The sequence below is a fragment of the Podarcis liolepis genome (genome assembly GCF_965112155.1).
Source record: "Podarcis liolepis genome assembly, chromosome: 18".
Classification (NCBI taxonomy): Eukaryota; Metazoa; Chordata; class Lepidosauria; order Squamata; family Lacertidae; genus Podarcis; species Podarcis liolepis.
In genome coordinates this window covers 1,849,335-1,867,011 of record NC_139572.1, presented here as the reverse complement: position 1 = coordinate 1,867,011, position 17,677 = coordinate 1,849,335, and the positions used below count along the sequence as shown (strand labels likewise).

At 52.0% G+C, this 17,677-nt stretch overlaps 1 protein-coding gene across 6 annotated transcripts in view; it reads left to right on the top strand.

Moving 5' to 3' along the window:
- Positions 1 to 15,894, top strand: part of NFIC (nuclear factor I C) — a 107,080-nt gene extending 91,186 nt beyond the window's left edge. For 5 of the 6 annotated variants that reach the window (XM_083483929.1, XM_083483931.1, XM_083483930.1 and 2 more), the window contains one exon: positions 1,105 to 15,894. In XM_083483929.1, coding sequence (XP_083340055.1) covers positions 1,105 to 1,122 — 18 coding nt within the window. In that variant the 3' untranslated portion in view covers positions 1,123 to 15,894. The remainder of the gene's footprint in view (positions 1 to 1,104) is intronic. The other variant, XR_014521003.1, reaches the window with a different exon arrangement.
- Positions 15,895 to 17,677: the final 1,783 nt, after the last annotated feature.

The window sequence follows — 17,677 nt, the reverse complement described above, 5'->3', positions numbered from 1 at the left end:
GAGGTCCGTTTGCAAACCAAAACAGGTTGTAACCCAAGGCGCGCTTTCGCCAATGGGACCTCCAGAAAAAAATTGTCCATAATCCCCAAAGAAATGGGTTATTTAAGCTGAAATTCTCAGGAAAGCGAATGCTGCAACCTGTAGGGACGTAATTTGGTGGTGGCGCAACCCCCATCACTACCACTGGGGAATATATTGAGGACTAGCGACTTGATTTAAAAATAAAATTTTAAAAATGCTGAGTTTCTGGGGAAAGCAGACGCTGGGCTCAGAGCTAAATTTCTACACCTGCTTTTTTCCATCGCAAACACACGCAGAGTGATTATTCCATGCCTGGTTCTTGAGTTTTTTCAGGGAAGTGAAATTGTGGAGGCTTTTGGAGGGGATTCACCAACAGAAATAGTGATGGTCTAAGACTCTTCCTGGGTTTTTTGGCAAAAAACCAGCCGCTTATTCCTGCATTGAAGGGGCTGAACCAGAATGATCCCCAATATCTCTTTGAAAACTATAATTCTATGTCTGGAATAGCTCTAGCTAGAAACAGAGTCAAAAAGCCTGTGCTGCCACCTGCTGGCTATTTGCAAAAACTACACGCGGGTGGCGCTGTGGGTTAAACCACGGAGCCTAGGACTTGCCGATCAGAAGGTCAGCGGTTTGAATCCCCGCAATGACGGGGTGAGCTCCCGTTGCTCGGTCCCTGCTCCTGCCCACCTAGCAGTTCGAAAGCACCTCAAAGTGCAAGTAGATAAATAGGTACCGCTCCGGCGGGAAGGTAAACAGCGTTTCTGTGCGCTGCTCTGGTTCACCAGAAGCGGCTTCGTCCTGCTGGCCACATGACCCGGAAGCTGTACGCCGGCTCCCTCGGCCAGTAAAGCGAGATGAGCACTGCAACCCCAGAGTCGGCCACGACTGGACCTATTGGTCAGGGGTCCCTTTACCTTTAATAGGCAAACCTTTCTTTGCAGACGACCCCCCAAAGTATCTGGCTAGCATTTTTGTTAGGTTATATTTGTGATAAATGTTGGGGGGGGAAATGTGTTTTTTGGGGGGGGAATAATTTTCTCTTGTTTCCACTTTCTCTTTCTCTCCCCTCTTGTCCTCCAGTCCTGGTATTTAGGTTAACCGCAGCTTACATTTGGACCTTCATCTTCCTCACCCCCCTCACCCCCCCTTCCGGGCTTTGGGCTTCCTCCGAGGAGAACGATTCACCCCCACTCCCAACCCCCCCGGCTCAAACCTTGATGGCAGCGCGGAGAGAGGGGCAACGGCGGACTTGGCTTCGGGAGTCCTTAGCGCCACGGGAAGAAGGTCCAAACTTTTGCAAAATGTTTTAAAAAACGAACGAAGCGAAGACTCGCCTGCCCAGCCCGCAACCCCGTCAGACAAGTCTTGGGGGGCCAGAAACACTACTTTGGATAGAGGACATATCGCGCCTCGCGGCCACCCCGCCGGTTCCGTTCTCAAAAGGGATGTTATATGCAAAATGTTCCTGATCTTTTTTCTCCCCTTGGGAGTGAAGGGGTGGAAAAGAGAGAGACTAGAGTGAGGGGGGGCGTAATTCCTGGCCTGCTGCCGCCCCCTCCAGCACCTTCCCACCCCCACACCGCTCCCCTTTTGTACAACGCCTTCCTTCTCCGGAGAAGACAACGGAACGGCGCGCACAACGGATCTCCGCGGCGCGTCGAGACGGCGGAGGTAGCAAACCCCCTCTCCCGCGAGGGAGAAAAGCTGGACACCTTTTATGCTGCGTCTGTGGCCCCAATCCCTCCCCCCCCACAAAATAACCTGCGCTTTGCTTCCCCGTGGGGGGGGGGTTCCGCCCGCGGCACCCACCGCATGACAGGGTGTTTGGCGAGATTTCTTCGGCGGAGGAAGAACGGAGCGCGTTTCCGCAACTGCGCCTTTTCCACCCAGATGCGCGTAAAAGCACGTTTGAAAGATGCCATCTTCGGGAAAGGGGGTGGGGCGGGCGGGGAGGGGGGCGCAGAAGACAGGGTTGGTCAAAAGGGGCTGTCGGTTGGAGGGTAGACCCGAGCTGCGTCCACGCAGGCAGAGCCCAAACGCCGCACGTGCAAAAAAACCCCACAACCCTTTAGAAACTTGAAGGGTTTGTGCGGCACGACTTCTTCCAACACCGGGCAGGGGGTTGGATACGGCCGTACGCTGTGTTTAAACAGCACCCCCACCCCAATTTCCCGCATGGTACTAGAGGTCCGTCTCGAACCCTTGCCTTAAAGTTGGACGTGAGGCCGAGAGAACGGGGTCCCTGCCCGGCCCACGCGGAGAATTGCCATCCTGCTCTCTTACGGGGAGCGGGTTTGCGGCCGGGGTGGGGGTCCGCGTCTCCCCTCAAGCCCCCACCTTGGCCCACCCGCCTGGCAAAAACCCCTTAGGAGGGAGGTTTGGGAAAGGTAACGTGCCGGCGGGTTTGCGTACATTTGAGGACCGCGCCCCCGGCTCGGCGGGCGAAGGGGGCTTGGGGAGGGATGTGAGCGAGCTGGTGGCATCCCCCCCTCCCCGTCCCCCCTGCAAACAAAACCCCCCAGCCCTTGTGTACAAAGAGCTATGCATGTTATAGTTAAACCAGCTATGTCAGGGGGGTGGCGGCGAGGCCAGGGACGGGACTGCTAATACGGATTGCACATTATTATTGTCGAAGGAAATGCACTTTGAAAAGGAGAAAGGAAGGTGGGGGCGGGAGGGGGAGTTTACGTGGGGGGGGACGAGGTGAGGAAGGCCGTCTCCCCCTAGTGCTTTTTTTGTTATTCTTTGAGGGGGGGTGCTGTCAAGAGGAGACCACCAGGGAGGCACAGAACGGGCCTTATTGGAGTGAGTCTTTCAGGACAAAATAGCTAAATCCAGCAGAGGCGTGGGGAGGCCATACCTTACCCCACAGTTGCCCCCTCCCTCTAGGACTCAATTTATCCTTTTCCTCCCCATTCCTGCCCTCCCGCAAGCCCCAGACCGTGGAGCCCAGAAGCCATCTCTGACTGGTACAAGTGCCTACATTTTAACGCGCCAGTCCTCCTCACCGGGTTACGGAGAAAGCGGCGACCGCCGGCGCAGGCCCCGATCCGAGCTGAACTCGTAGTGCTCCGAGAGAGCGTCATTTCAATAACGCCTCGCACCCCAACCACCACCCACTTTTCCTAGCGAACACCAAAGCTTTAAAACACCACGGGCCTGATCTCCTCCCGTCGTTCGCAGAACCGTAGAATTGCTGAGCTGGGAGGGGGTCGCCCCCTTTTCCCAGGGTCTCTGAGTGCAACCGGCTGCAACGCAGACATCGCAACGGAAGCATCCGCGACAGAGGTCCATGCAAGAGTCCGTGTGGCACTGCCGATGCCAGAGTTTTCTGCAAAGTCGGGGAGCGCCGCCTTCGCTTCAGACGGGTCCTTCTCCTCTTCAGCAAAAGCGAGGATCCTTCAAAACGATCCCCGGAGAGTTTCCCTCTGCGTGTTCGGAAGCGATCGAGGCTCTAGGGAGAGACGTGTGAGGTGCAGAGGGCATTGCAGACCTCATCCTGCAGCGGTCCGCCCAAGCAGACCAGTCGGAATGACCACATGGCGCGCCGAGAAAGGAGAAGGAAGTTTTGGAAGCCGCGAATCGCAGTCCCTAGTCGCCAGGAGTTTGGGTCCATCTGCAAGGCCGCATTCTCCCTGCCTGCGCTCTCCAAACTATAGTTTCCGGCATTCGTTCGGGGGAGAAGCCATGGCGGTTGTCCAACTGGTGGGTGTTTTTGCACCCTAGATGTGCCAGGAAGAACCCAGATGACATTTTGATCCAAAATGGAGCTTTCCACCACCAGCCCCAGAGATGAAATCCATCCTTGGGTGAGTTTCTCCCCAACATACGCACCAGGCTGGTTTTTAAGCCCCCAGAAGTCTCGAATCTCTTCCCGTCTCCTAGCTTAAAGATCTGAGATGTGAGGGGTGTTGTTTCTGGTTTTTATATGTTTGGGGTTGTTGTTTTTTACCCAAACCGGTTTGTGGCGCACCCGATCTCCTTCGCCCAGGAGTCTCTGAGCCTTCAGATGTACAAAAAGGAAAAGAAGAAGAAGAAGAGCTGTGAGCTTTTGAGAAAAGGCACGGACTTCTCCGGCGCAGCTCCTTCGGTCGAAACAGCAGCGGTTTTGGGGGACCTTTGACCTGGCCTCGCGCGATTCGCAGGAGGACTTTCCCCCGTTCCCGGGGGTCTTCTGTCTTCAGCCCAGCTTCGTGGCCTGAAAGATTGGGGTCGCAGTGCCTGTCGCCCCTCTGAATGATGCTTCCAACAATGACGTCGCTCGCGACTTATCCTCAGGGGCTGTGGCTTCTCCGCCCACCTGGGGCTTGCGTTTGCATATGCAAAAACCCACCTGACCCCTCCTGACCCCTCCACTTCCTCCTCCGATGCCATGGGGGAGGGGGAGACCCTTTGCTAGGTAACCCCAAGGCCCTCCCCTCCAATGGGCAGCGTTTGGCAGAAAGGGAGGGCAGTTCCCAGCGACTCTTGTTTACATCTCTGCACCTTTATATAACGAGAAATGTTGACGCCAGGTTTAGCCAGTAGTGGGTGGGAGCGCCCCACAACCCCGTCCCGTCCCCCCGGAAAAAGACATGGGTTTTCTCCAAGCTGAAATTAAACCACAAAGCTGGTTAGCTTCCCATGGGGGTCGTTATTATTTTTTAAAACGGAAATCATAAAGCGTATATTTGCAATTGGTGGAGAGGTTTCCGGAAGGAACCAAGAGAGATTTTTTTAAACCCTTTGCCACTATAGACTGCATGGTGCTTTCGGAACAGGAACTCATGTGACCTAGCTCAACCAATCAGCTGGCTGAGAATGTGTGCATGGCAAGAATACATAAGCCCCGCCCCCTTCTCGCCTCCCCCCCCCAAAAAAACTTGGCTCCGCCTCTCCGATGAGGAACGAAACGGGGTGGGGGTTGGGAGAAGAAATCCACCGCTCCCGCCCCTCCCCGCCCCCCCTCCCCGCCCGAATTTGCACGAGAGAAAACAAAAAACGAAAAAACGAGAAAAAAAAGAAAGATGTTTTATACCACATAATGTGCCTTGCCTTCTACAGAAAAGAAAAATGTATTAACTTTAATGAGATTTAATGCACAGATCTGTTTGCATGCTTTTAATGCGTGTATGGGGTAGGGGGAGATATGCAGGGTGGGTGGGGGGGAATTATTGCCTTTTTAAAAAAATTAAAAAAATCAGCATTACGGACGGGGTCGCGCGAGGGCAAATTGCAATGGAGGAAGTGAAGCGAGGATTTTCGGTTGTTGTTTTTAATTATTTCCTTTTTGTGTTGTTCCCGAAGTTTCTGAAAGAGGCTGCCGGGTGGCCGAGATGGCTTTGATGGGGTTCGGTGTTCTGGGCTTGTGCAAAGGAGGTGGGGCGCGTTTCCGTGCACACAGGTTCGAATTGGCACGGGTGTCTCTTCTCCCGTTCACAAACTCACGCGAGGCGCACGGGCCGTTGTACTCCCTTTGTCCCACGCCATAAATGCCCCTGGAAAGAAGGAGAGGGCCAGAGAGGGTCACACGCCTCTTCCAACTCAACAGGTTTGGCGGCTTTGTGCCGTTCCCGCACCCCACCTCACCTGTTTACGTGGAGGCAACCGTGGCGTCGGCAAGGGGGTGAATCGGGACCGCTCTCGAACCGTTTCCGGCCCTCGCGGGCTACACAGTCCCTAACTCCTAGGATCATCGAGTCGGAAGGGACCCCACGGGGTCATCCAGCCCAACCCCCCTGTGGCGCGGGACTCGAATCCACAACCCCGAGATTCGACGTCTCGCGGTCTGCCGGCGGAGCTCGCTTTGGGGGCTTGTAGCATGTACAGAGCTCTGCTGGGACTCTTTCAATTGCCAGCAGTCCGGGTTTTTTCGGGGGGGAGTCGTCACACATTTCAGAGCGATTGATTTCCCAGAGGCGGTTAAAGTACCTTTGTGCTGGGAGTCTCACCAAGTCAGAGTCCAGTGTGTCTTTAAAAAAACAAACGAATCCCAAGACATGAGAGGCTGTTAGCTGTTTCCCCTTCAGTTCTATTTGCACTGGCTGGGCCTCAACAAATCATAGTATTGTACAGTTGGAAAGGGAACCTCAAAGGTCCTCTATTCCAGCCCCCTGCAAGGCAGGGATCGCAGCTAATAATAATAATGTAATAGTAATAGTAATAATAATTTTATAATTTGCACGACGCCCCATCTGGCTGGGTTGCCCCAGCCCCTGCGGCCGGCTCGAAACAAAATGTTAAAAACACTATAAAACGTCAAAAACTTTCCACGCAACTTTGATTTAAATACCCTACAAGGAAGAAGAGTCCGTTCCGAGGCCGTTCCCCTGTCTTAACAGCTCTTGCCATTTCTCCGAAAGAAAGTTGGAGGTCTCTGTGCCCGGATGAGACCCAGGGTCTCTCTAGACCAGCAGTTCCCAAACTTTTTTCCTTTCATCCCATAATAAGCTCATCTCCCATGCCCGCCCTATAAAAAAAAAGCATTTGAATAAGCGATTTGCAGGAGCGTAACAACAGAATAAAATTCAAAATGGCCACGATTAATTCCACACTTACGCCAGATCCGATCGAAACTATTTAGTTTAATGAACTCAGCAAAGCGAATGAACAGTAGAGTCATACCTCGAGTTACAGACGCTTCAGGTTGCATTTACGGGCCCACCGAAACCCGGAAGTACCAGAACGGGTTACTTCCGGGTTTCGGGGGTCGCGCAGAAGCGCTAAATCGCTCTTTGCGCATGCTCAGATACGCCGAATCACAACCCGCACAGACGCGACGCTGCGGGTTGCAAAAGTGCATCCTGCACGGATCATGTTTGTAACCTGAGCGTCCACTGTATTGGTTTTTCGGTGCCCCTCAACTGCCCCCTTGCCCCCCTCCAGAATCTCACTGCCCTCCAACGGGGAACTACGAACTTCAGGAAGGGCTGGCCTGTAGCAACCCCCCAAAAAACTTGTCAACAGCATTTGCAACATGACCACCCCAGATTGACCCCCCAGGCACCCCAAAAACGGGACCAGCCTGTCTCTTGCTCCTGCCACTGGAAGTTCCGCTTCACCATCACCGTTGCAAAAAAACACCTTCAAAAATACCCGCTGGGTGTGGGGTTTTTTGGGGGGGGGAGAAGCTGGTGTTCTAAGACTGTAGACATCACCCCCCCACACCCCCCCCGAGAGACGAGCAATGAGAATTTGAATCCTGCGCCGCCACCCGCCGGTCAGTGCTAACATGGGGCGGCAGAGGCGATTTCCGCCCTGGCTGCGGTTCCACGTCTTCCAGTCACGAACGCAAATGAAAAATGGGGAGGGGTTTCCCCCCCAATATGCGGCGCACCCCCCTGTAGGTAATCTCTTAATTATCAGCGGCGACGAAATTAAAATGTCTTGCCTATTGGATGAGTTGGGGGCTAGGCTTGAATTTTGCAAATCTTGACGACTTCTTTCTAATAGGTCAAAGTTGGCAAGCATGGCAGAGAAGGACTGGTTGGGGGTTTGGGGGGGAATGTCCTCTCCCCCCCCTTGCCCCCGCTTGCAAGAAATCCCTGGAGAGCTTATTCCAGCCCCAACTTTCTATTTCCCCTTGCATTCGGCATTCGGTCTCTGGAGTAGATTGAGGGAGGGTCAGACGTAGGTGTGTGGATGTTTCGAAGTGGGGCGAGGAGGCAAATACCATGAGGTTCTAGGTTTTTGGGGGGGGCGTTGTTTGTTTCAACAGAAAGGTCTTTGCATGCTCTGGGTTGCAAGCAAGCCAGCTAACTCCTCCAGCGTTTGAGAGCAGAAGAGGGCGCCCGCCGCCTCTCTGAGTGAGTCTCCGCCCGCTTGGCTGTCTTCCAGTCCCTTGTTGGCGGGGTTTGTCTGTGCCTGCAATACTGCTTTGGGCTGGTGAGAACGCAAGAGGGGCGCGCCGGATCGGGCCCGAGCCCTGCTCTCCACTGGCCTGTCCTTGGTGGGAGTGAGGAGATGTCATCCATTCAGATCTCAGGCTTGGCAGAATTGAATTATTTCCTAAGGATGAGCTGTGTCTGGTCCAGTGACTCATGCAGAGAGAGAACAGCGGACTCCTCTGGAATGCTTTGAACACCCTGAAACTAAACAGGTGAGGGCAGGGATTTTTAAGGTGGGTTTTGTTTTGAAAAGTTGATATCAAAAGTAGGGAAGCAGAGATAGACATCTCTGTTGCTACCTCTTGTCGGTGCCTGGGGGAAAGGCAGGGTTTTTGGGAGGGGTGCAGCGGGGGGAATTAATGAACAGTGGCAGAATTGTGCCATAGGCACATTTGAACCTAAAGGTTATAACCAAGGGAATCACCACCCCAACAGACCTATGGAGATGTGTGGTTGTGGCTGATTTGCGCCCATTAAATCCGATGGGTCTTCTCTGAGCTTCCAACCCTGTTTTCCCCCGATGCCAGAATCCTTCCATCCTATATCTCCCTCCCCACAATCGTCCCCCCCAAAATGGGACATTTCCCCCATCTTAAAAAAGGAACTCTGTGAGCGTGGGGCGTCGGGCGCGAGAAAAGTTCGTCCTTTTTTAACTCGCCGGCTTTCTGCAATTTCGCTTGCTTTCGTTCAGTTGAGCAGGTGGGGTGGTGACTGCGGTTTGAACGCTTTATAAAAAGGGGGGGGAGGAAATTTCCATGGCAGCTGGCTTCCGGGAAAGCTCTGAGCGGTGAGGTCTTTCCCGACATCCCAGAATACTATCTACTCAGGCTGCAAAAGCTAAGAGCGCCCTTCCTTGTTTGGAGACCCCAAGAAATTAAAAAATTCTGGAAGGAACATAGTCGAGGACTCATCATGAGATCAGGTGATTGACATGTTGGTAGCCTCGCCGGCTTACCAAATTTAGCTCCAAATTTAGCTCTCGGAATATTTACACCCATGAAAATTGGCACGCTGTTGAATCCAAGGGATGGATAAAAAAATTGGTTCAGTTCGCATTTAACTGCAGAGCAATCACATTCGCCCTCCCCGAAGGAAAACCGAAACACAGCCGCTTTTTGAAAGTTGCATCGATCTGAATTTTTCAATGAGGTTCTCTGGCCAAAGAACACTTGCAAAAATAAATAAATAATGCATTGAACGAGGAGGGGAACGGTTCACGAAAATGTGCACGGCAGTCAAAAACCGCATGTGGGAAATGTGTTCGTTGGGAGAAATTTGCATGGGGAAATGCCGCTGAATTTTCGCGAGGGCTTTAGTTTTGGCGAATTGCTGCGGAGAACTGAATCTAAGACTGGAAAAAAAATAGAAAGAGAGGGAAAGGAGTTTGACAGGTCCTTCCTCGCCAGGGAGCAATAGATGTAGGGTGGAAATGCCATTTTAAAAACCCTGACGTTGTCAAGGTAAGAGAACGTATTAGCCTCGTTGATGACGTCAATGCATTTTCAGGTTAAGAATGTATTCTGTAGGCAAGATAGGCAGCCAGAACGTTTGCAAAGCTAAGCAGGGTCCGGTGTGGTTTCGAACTGGATGGGAGACCGAGTGTTGAGATTCTGGCATTGCAGAGGCCCCTTCTAACTGTAGGAGCCAACTCCTAGGGTCCGAGGTCCCTTCGGGGTCCCCAATAAGCTGTCTGAGGGGACAGCCTCTCCCCAAAAGTTGATGGGCATCGCCGTTCAAATCTTGCGTCTTGCGATCAGTTGTGCAATCGGTTATACTTTCTTGCCCTTCCCAAAAAAATTATTCAAGTTGGCACCCCGGATTCCAACTCTGATTCTGTAATTCTACCGAATCCATCTACACCCACCCCAAAATGCTAAAAAAAAAGTTCACCTACTTATTATTATTATAATTATATATTAAGCACTTAATTTTGGTCTGCTGGTATATCGACCAGCAACTGATGGAAGAGGGATCTAAAATAAAATAAACGAAAGCACCTTATTTACTGACCACAGGCCAGGCAGCCACCCCAGATCTGTGGGGCAGGGTGCTTCGACTTCTTCCCCCAAGGCGGCGCCGCTGGAGATGGAACGTCCTGCCCCCCAATTTCCCACTGATCTGCACGATTCGCACTTGCAGCCCCAGAAAGGACAGCTTTGTGTTGCTTGCGGGGACTTGTGGCCGCCCAGATGTCTCTGAACTGCAACTCCCATCTGTCCTGACCATTAGGCCATACTGCTGGGGGGGGACTGTTGGGAAGTTGGTGGCAATGGAGTCCTTCCATCCTTTGCCACAAATCTACAGGCTGCGAATGGGAGTTTCTCCGCAGAGCAGAGGCTCAGGCGTAAATGCAGAAGCTTTGCAGATTTGAAGATTTGACCCTTTCCTGGCAGGCCGTGGCCTTTAACCTTTCCCTCCGTGTTTCCTGTTCGGCCGCTGCCCCCAAAAGAAATCGTAGGCATATTGTAAATACAGCTGGAGATTGCCGGGGATTGAACCTGCAACCTTTTGCATGCAAAGCTATTGGCTTCTCCTAAAAACAACGCAATATTCTAGTCCTCATTGTCCAGGTTTTAAGTAGAAACCTGCTTTATACTGAGTTCGGCCCCCTGGGCAGCCTACACTGGCTTGCAGCAGCTCTCCGGTATTTTGGAAAGCTTTTCCCAGCCCTGCTGGGAGCTGCCGTCAGGAATCGAACCCAGAATCTTCTGCAGGCACTCTGCCCCTGAGCTGAGACCCAGAAAACAGGGCCTCTAATCCTGAACAGCCCCACCTCCTGAATTGGCGGAAGAGGGGGAAATTAAGGCGGTTTGCGCCGAAATTCTCCCCGCCTTTTAAAAATAATATCGAGGCGTTGGGGCCCATTTCCGCAAACACAAATTAAAAACCACAGATCAATAGCCTTGCAGCAACCGCACCTATGCAACCCCGTCGCAGCTGCTGCACTTACGGATTTATTTCTGTCACCCCCAGGTGGCAACAGGCGATCTTAAGAGAGGAGGACGGATGTGCAATTGTTCCAAGGCAGAAAACCTTTCTCAGAAAGGAGGAGGAGGAAGGGGCAAGGCCACGGGAACCGTAAACGGAATTGGGAACTAAGTTAGGGGGTGAGGAGAGAGGCGTCTCTTTGTGGGGGCGCACGATGAGCGTCGTCGCCCGGAGGCGATTTCCGACTCGCCCCAGGCGAGATGCCGACAATCAGGGAGGTGAGGAAGGAGGGAGGCTGCGGGTTGAAGAGTGGGTGGCGAGAAGGAAACGCCGGGGTGTTTTTTTGGGGGAATCCCATCCTGCTCCCCCATAAGATGTGTGGGGGGTGCTATGGTCTTCCGACAGCTCCTGAACTGAATTGCACCCTCCGTTCCGTCTGGCTAGGGAGGTTGAGGCTGTGAGAGTCCGGCCACAAAGGGAAGTGTGCTGATCCCGTGGGTTTCCATGAAGCGTGGTCTGAGTCCAGTCCAAGGTTGAGGGAGCAGTATTGAGGCCGTCCGTCAAAGCTGAAGCTGGGTCCAAGGCAGGGAGTCGGGTGAGGTCAGAAGATCCGGCAGGACAGGGTGCAGGCAGGAACTGGCTAGCGACAATGTTGCTCCCGCAACTTGGGACTGGGGCTGGCTGGCTTTTATCTGCCCCGAGTCATAGGGCGGCCCTGATCCTCAGGTGACTCACCTCTCCTGGCCTGGAGGCGAGCACTCCTCCTGCGGGAACTCCGTTCCCTCCGCCTCTCTGCCCTGAGCCTCTGCAGCTCAGGAGAGGCTGGAGGGTTCCCGGACCCAGAGGCAACCTCAGCTTCCCCTGACGGGGCTGAGAGTGGAGCACCTGCAGGCAATGGGTCCTCCATCACCTCAGGAGCCAGAGCAGACTCACCTGAGGACCCAGCACAGGTGAGGACCCTTCAGGCTCATGCCCCAGCCCCGGCTCAGCTGGTTCTGGAGGCGGGGACTCCTGTGCAGGCTGGGACCCCTCAGGTTCAGCCTCCGAGTCCGAATCCCAGGCCATCACAGGAACGCTGTTTGTTCACCCCAGTTCTGAAGAAGCACTCCCCTTTCCCGTTCTTTGGAGTAGAGGCATTACTCCATCTCTCAAGTGCAGACAGGAATGTTCCTTAGAGCATCGACAAGAGGTCCCCTCGCCCTGGTCCTCCAGGGACACGCCAAGCTCCCTTCGCCCCCGACCGTTGGCGACGAGAACTTCCCCATAGCGCCATTCGCACTGTGGACTCTACTCCCACTTCTATGCAAGGCACACACTCGGGGGGCGCCCTCCTGCCTTCCTCGTGCACTACATATTTTTTATACTTTGGGGGCGGTTGTTTGAAAGGGCCCTGCGGGGGCAAAGAAATCATGTACAGAATATTGTATTTACCTTTATGGTGCTATGCCGGAAAGGGGGTGTTCTTGGCGCCTGGGTGACGCGGCGACTCGCGTCCGACGCGTCTCCCTGGGTGTCTCCACCCTCCCACCCATAATCGCTTCCCAGCCCCCGACAAGGCGATTTCGTTAAAGCGATAGGTCTTCCCCCCTTTTCTTTCTTTTAAATGGGTCTGGCCAGAGGGTCAAAGGGCACGAGTGTCTAAACTGACAATCCTTCCTTGAAAGCCAGGATAATTTGCAATTTGGCCGGGGTGGGGAGCACTGTGTGTATATATATATCTATATCTTTTTTAAAAAGAAAAAGAAAACTTCTTTTGCAATATAATTTTATTAAATTGCTGCTTCTCTCTCTTTTTTGTTTGTGAAAGGAAAACACAAACACCAGCTTCTTTTAACTTGCACGTTTGTGGATTCAAGGTGGGGGGGACCTCTCTCCCCCCCCCAAGATTCGGGGGGGGGGGGTTGTCCCGAGTGAAAATTAAGAAGCGGTGGGTTTTGAGTCGATTTAGGGTTTTCCGTTGTCCTCAAAAGGTCTGAGATGCTGTTGTAGCAGGGGGAGACACCGTAAGCGTTCCCCGGAAAAATATTGGCGTGCTAATGGAAGCTGCCGTTTGACGACGGCTTGTAGGATGAGACTATGTCCCAGCAACAACCCCCAGCTTCTGCTCCCCTGAGTTTATTTCAGAAGAGACCTAGAAGAGACTTATTCCCAGATTTCTCCCGGCTTCCTTTCAAAACGAGCTGCTTCCGAACTGATTCAGCCTGCACGTGGAAACCCTCCTTTTCCATCTCTGACGGAACCGCTCTGAATCCGGTTTAGCCGAGGACGCTGAACAAAAGACGTGGGAGCGGGAGGGAGGTGCCGCCATCGCAGTCGAAATCCGGATTGAAACCGAATTAAGCGTGGGCGTGACATTCGCCCTCCGGCGCCAGTCGGAGGAGCGGCTGCTTAACTGCTCTGTCGGTCGCTGCATCCGTTTCCCCAAACCCTGAGAGTTTGGGGGAAGTTGTTATTTGTGGGGGCTGCCTTTGGAAATAAGGTTTTTATTGGGATCAGTCGTGGTTTGTTTGCTTTCCCTGGCATCGCCCTTTCTGCTAACACACACAGGCTTCCCTGTCCCGTCTCGAACCTACAAGATTGTGGCGTGCGCTGTGATTTTCTGGTCCCATAACCTGTCGCCGGACAATAATATGGCAAGGACAATAACTGTATACTCGCGCCAAGGAAACAGAAGCCAGCAGCATTCTGGAATACCAAAAATATAATTTATGCTGTGCCTATGAAATTTACTGCTGGATTGTGTTTCCTTGAACCCTAATCACCTATCTACCCCGGGTAATTTTTGCTCTTGTAAATCTGCGTTGCTATATTATTATCCCCCCGACACACTGGTATGAAAAGGCCCAATTTCAATACTGGAAGGAGAGATTTGGCACCCCTCATTCTACTCCCCTCCTGGCTGATGCAGTGCTGTCAGGATTGGCCGAGGGGTAGTTCAAGTGGGCGGGGCTTGATTGAGGGGGAGGGGCCAGGTGGGTGGGGCTAGGTTGGTTGGCACGCCCACTCGCCCCTATTAGGAGTTCGGTCTGATTCAGGAAAACTTGCAGAACTTCCCACAAGCAAAGGAATCAAATGCGATCAGATCCAGCTATAGCTAGATGGCTGACTACAGAAAAAGCATCCTAAGAAATCGCACCTATACAAACGAAAGTTATTAACTGTCCTTGACTACAAATAAAACGACGATTTGTCACGGATGTGATTTGCAGCCGTCGAAGGGACAGGGAAGGGAATTAATTTGGTTCGCTTTTCAATGTGATCAGCCCAACATCCTGGGGTCCTTCGAAATCCGAGCATCTGCAAACTTTGCAGTGCAGATCTGCAAACGCCGCCCTGCAAACATTGCCGTATTTCAAGTTGTTGAGCTACTAATTCCGTCACTGGAATCCCAGGGAAATCCTTTAGATATAATGCACTATATTCCAAACAATTGTCTATTAGGGGAAAAATGCATGGTTGAGGCAAAATTACCTACAAAGCAACTACAGGGGTACCTCGGTTAAAGAACAGTCCGGTTCAAGAACGATTTGGTTTACAGACTCGGCAAAACCAGAAATAGTGTCTTGGTTTGAGAACTTTACCTCGGTCTAAGAACAGAATCCGAACGGTGGAAGGGCACCGGCGGCGGGAGGCCTCATTAGGGAAAGCGCGCCTCGGTTTAAGAACGCTTTCGGTTTAAGAACGGACTTCTGGAACGGATTAAGTTCGTAAACCGAGGTACCACTGTCGATTAATGGGAGCGGATTTTTCTGCGGGTTTTTTCAAAGCAAACAGATGCTGAAATTGAATGTGAGGAAACTAAGACTTGACCAATTTATCGGCCCGTACCGCTTTTTCCGACAGCACTGCACAGCCGGGATGTCGCCGTCCCCAAGACCTTGAGCCACACTTTTCCGTTTGTGAAGTTTATCCTTTTGTGTTCATGTTCCCTGTTGTCATTGCCTAGTCTGGAAGAGGGGGAGGAGGAAGAGGAAGGGAACATTGGGGTGGGGTGGAGAAATAACCGAGACAAGAATGTTTCTCAGAGTCGGGCCAAGATCTAGCTGGCGACGATTCTAATTTCCTTCGATCTTTATTTCCCCCGATCCCCTCTTTTCCGTATATCTGACCAGAAGTTCTTTTTCTTCCCCCGACGGTGACGCGCAAACACACTTCTGCCGTTTATATTTTACAGATGTCGCAATAATAGTTTACTCTCTTGCTTGCTGCTTGCTAAGTTAGCACACATATACACAGCGTTGTCCACGCCGGGAAGAGTGAACTGAGACTGTTTCCCGGCCAAAGAGGAAATGGATCTGGCCTCAGGGGCGTCCTGTCTACACCGCAGCCTTAAACTGGTTTCGCGGCCGGCCTTTCTCTCCTGGGAACGGTGGGTTGCACAGAACCCGACTCAGAGCAGATGTATTGGAAAGTTGCACCTGGAACCCTTTGTCTCGAGCCCATCCTTTCATTCTTCAAGGGGTCTACTCTGAGCACAACGCACTCTCGAGCCCGGCTCAGTCATGGTACAAGCAGGGATCGTCAACCCACAGTTCCCAGGCGCCCGGCTAAACTACAGTTCCCGAGGTTCGTTGGGCGGTTGGGGTTTGTGTGGAGGTGTCGCTATACAGTGTAGACGTACCCGACGGAACGAAATAATCGGCTGCAACTCAGATCTCGGTCTGCCAACACAGCAAACTGCAATTCATCTCTCTCTCCTCATTTCAGCCAGGCTCACCATGGCTTCCCAATCACTCACAGGCTTGCTTTTCTCCACTGCTTTTCACAATATTTGATTCTAGCATTCGTCATACGCGTACTGTTTTTTGTTTTTTTTAGCCAATGCACTTTTCTTCCTTGTTTTTTTATTTTAAAATGTACCATTATCCGAAAGCCGGCTCTGGTTTTCGTTCCTTTTCTCTCCCCCGCCCACCCCCCACCCCCTATGCAAAAGGAAAATAAAAAAATAAAATTCCAAAAGGACAATTAAAAAAAAATGAGAAAAAAATAAGAAAAAGGGCGAAAAAAAATAAGAAAAAAGTTGCAAAAAATGAGAAAAAAATGTATAAAAATTAAATAAGCTATGCTTTCAACTCTCTCGCAGCCTCTTGTGTCTTTTGTATATGTAAGTCTCTAGGTTTGAATTATTATTATATGCAAATAACTGAGCTTTTCGGCCTTCTAAAAAGAAAAGGGGAAGTACTACATTGCAAAGCAAGCCTCTTGTGTCTTTTGTATATATGGTACAGTGGTGCCCCGCAAGACGAACGCCTCGCAAGACGGAAAACCCGCTAGACGAAAGGGTTTTCCGTTTTGGAGGTGCTTCGCAAAACGAATTTCCCTATGGGCTTCCTTCGCAAGACGAAAGCCCATAAGGAAATCTCCGGGACAGCGGGGAAGCGCAGCACGTCTTCCCCACTGTCCTCGGACCTCCTCCGAAGGCTGGCGGTGGGGCGGAGAGACCTTCTCCCGCCGCCAGGCTTCGGAAGGCTGTCCTGAAGACTTGCGGTGGGAGGAGGGTTTTCCTTCCCACCGCCAACATTCAGAATGCTGTTCTGAATGTTGGCGGTGGGGAGGAAAAACCCTCCTCCCACCGCAAGCCCCGGGAACAGAGGAGAAGCGCTGCGCCCCTTCCCCTCTCTTCCCGTACCTGTCCTGAAGGCTTGCGGTGGGGAGAAAAGCCCTTCTCCGCACCGCCAGCCTGGCAAGCGGTTTCCATAGGAACGCATTAGTTGATTTTCAATGCATTCCTATGGGAAACCGTGCTTCGCAAGACGAAAAACTCGCAAGAAGAAAAAACTTGCGGAACGAATTAATTTCGTCTTGCGAGGCACCACTGTATATATATATATATATAGCTTTTACAGAGTTAAAGACAGCAGGTCCAATTGTGGTCCACTATCTCCATCTGCTGGCCAAACAGGGTTAGTGTTTTGCCCTGGCTTTCAAAAGCAAAGAAGGCCTAAAATCTTCACCGGTTGGATTTCCACCTGTCAGGCAGGCGCAAAGGAGAAAAAGAGATATGATAGCCGTTTTCAAACATCTGAAGAACTGTCACGTGGAAGGTGGAACGAGCTCGTGTTCTCCTGCTCCCGAAGGTAGGACTCGAACCCATGGCTTCCAGTTACAGAAAAAGGAGATCCTGACGAAACATCAGCCGCTCTGAGAGGTAGCTTCCCACAAATATAAAAAACATAATAATACACGTTAAAAGGCTTCCCTATACAGGGGTTAGGCTTGCGGGTGGCGCTGTGGTCTAAACCACAGAGTCTAGGGCTTGCCGATCAGAAGGTCGGCGGTTCGAATCCCCGCGATGGGGTGAGCTCCCGTTGTTCGGTCCCTGCTCCTGCCAACCTAGCAGTTCGAAAGCACGTCAAAGTGCAAGTAGATAAATAGGTACCGCTCCGGCGGGAAGGTAAACAGCGTTTCCGTGCGCTGCTCTGGTTCACCAGAAGCGGCTTCGAGAACACTGTCCCACCATCTCGTCCTCTGTCATCCCCTTCTCCTTGTGCCCTCCATCTTTCCCAACATCAGGGTGTTTTCCAGGGAGTTTTCTCTTCTCATGAGGTGGCCAAAATATTGGAGTCTCAGGTTCAGGATCTGTCCTTCCAGTGAGCACTCAGGACTGATTTCCTTCAGAATGGAGAGGTTTGATCTTCTTGCAGTCCATGGGACTCTCAAGAGTCTCCTCCAGCACCAGAATTCAAAAGCATCCATTCTTCGGCGATCAGCCTTCTTGATGGTCCAGCTCTCACTTCCATACATCACTAGTGGGAAAACCAGAGCTTTGACTATACAGTGGTACCTCGGGTTACATACGCTTCAGGTTACAGACTCCGCTAACCCAGAAAGTGCTTCAGGATAAGAACTTTGCTTCAGGA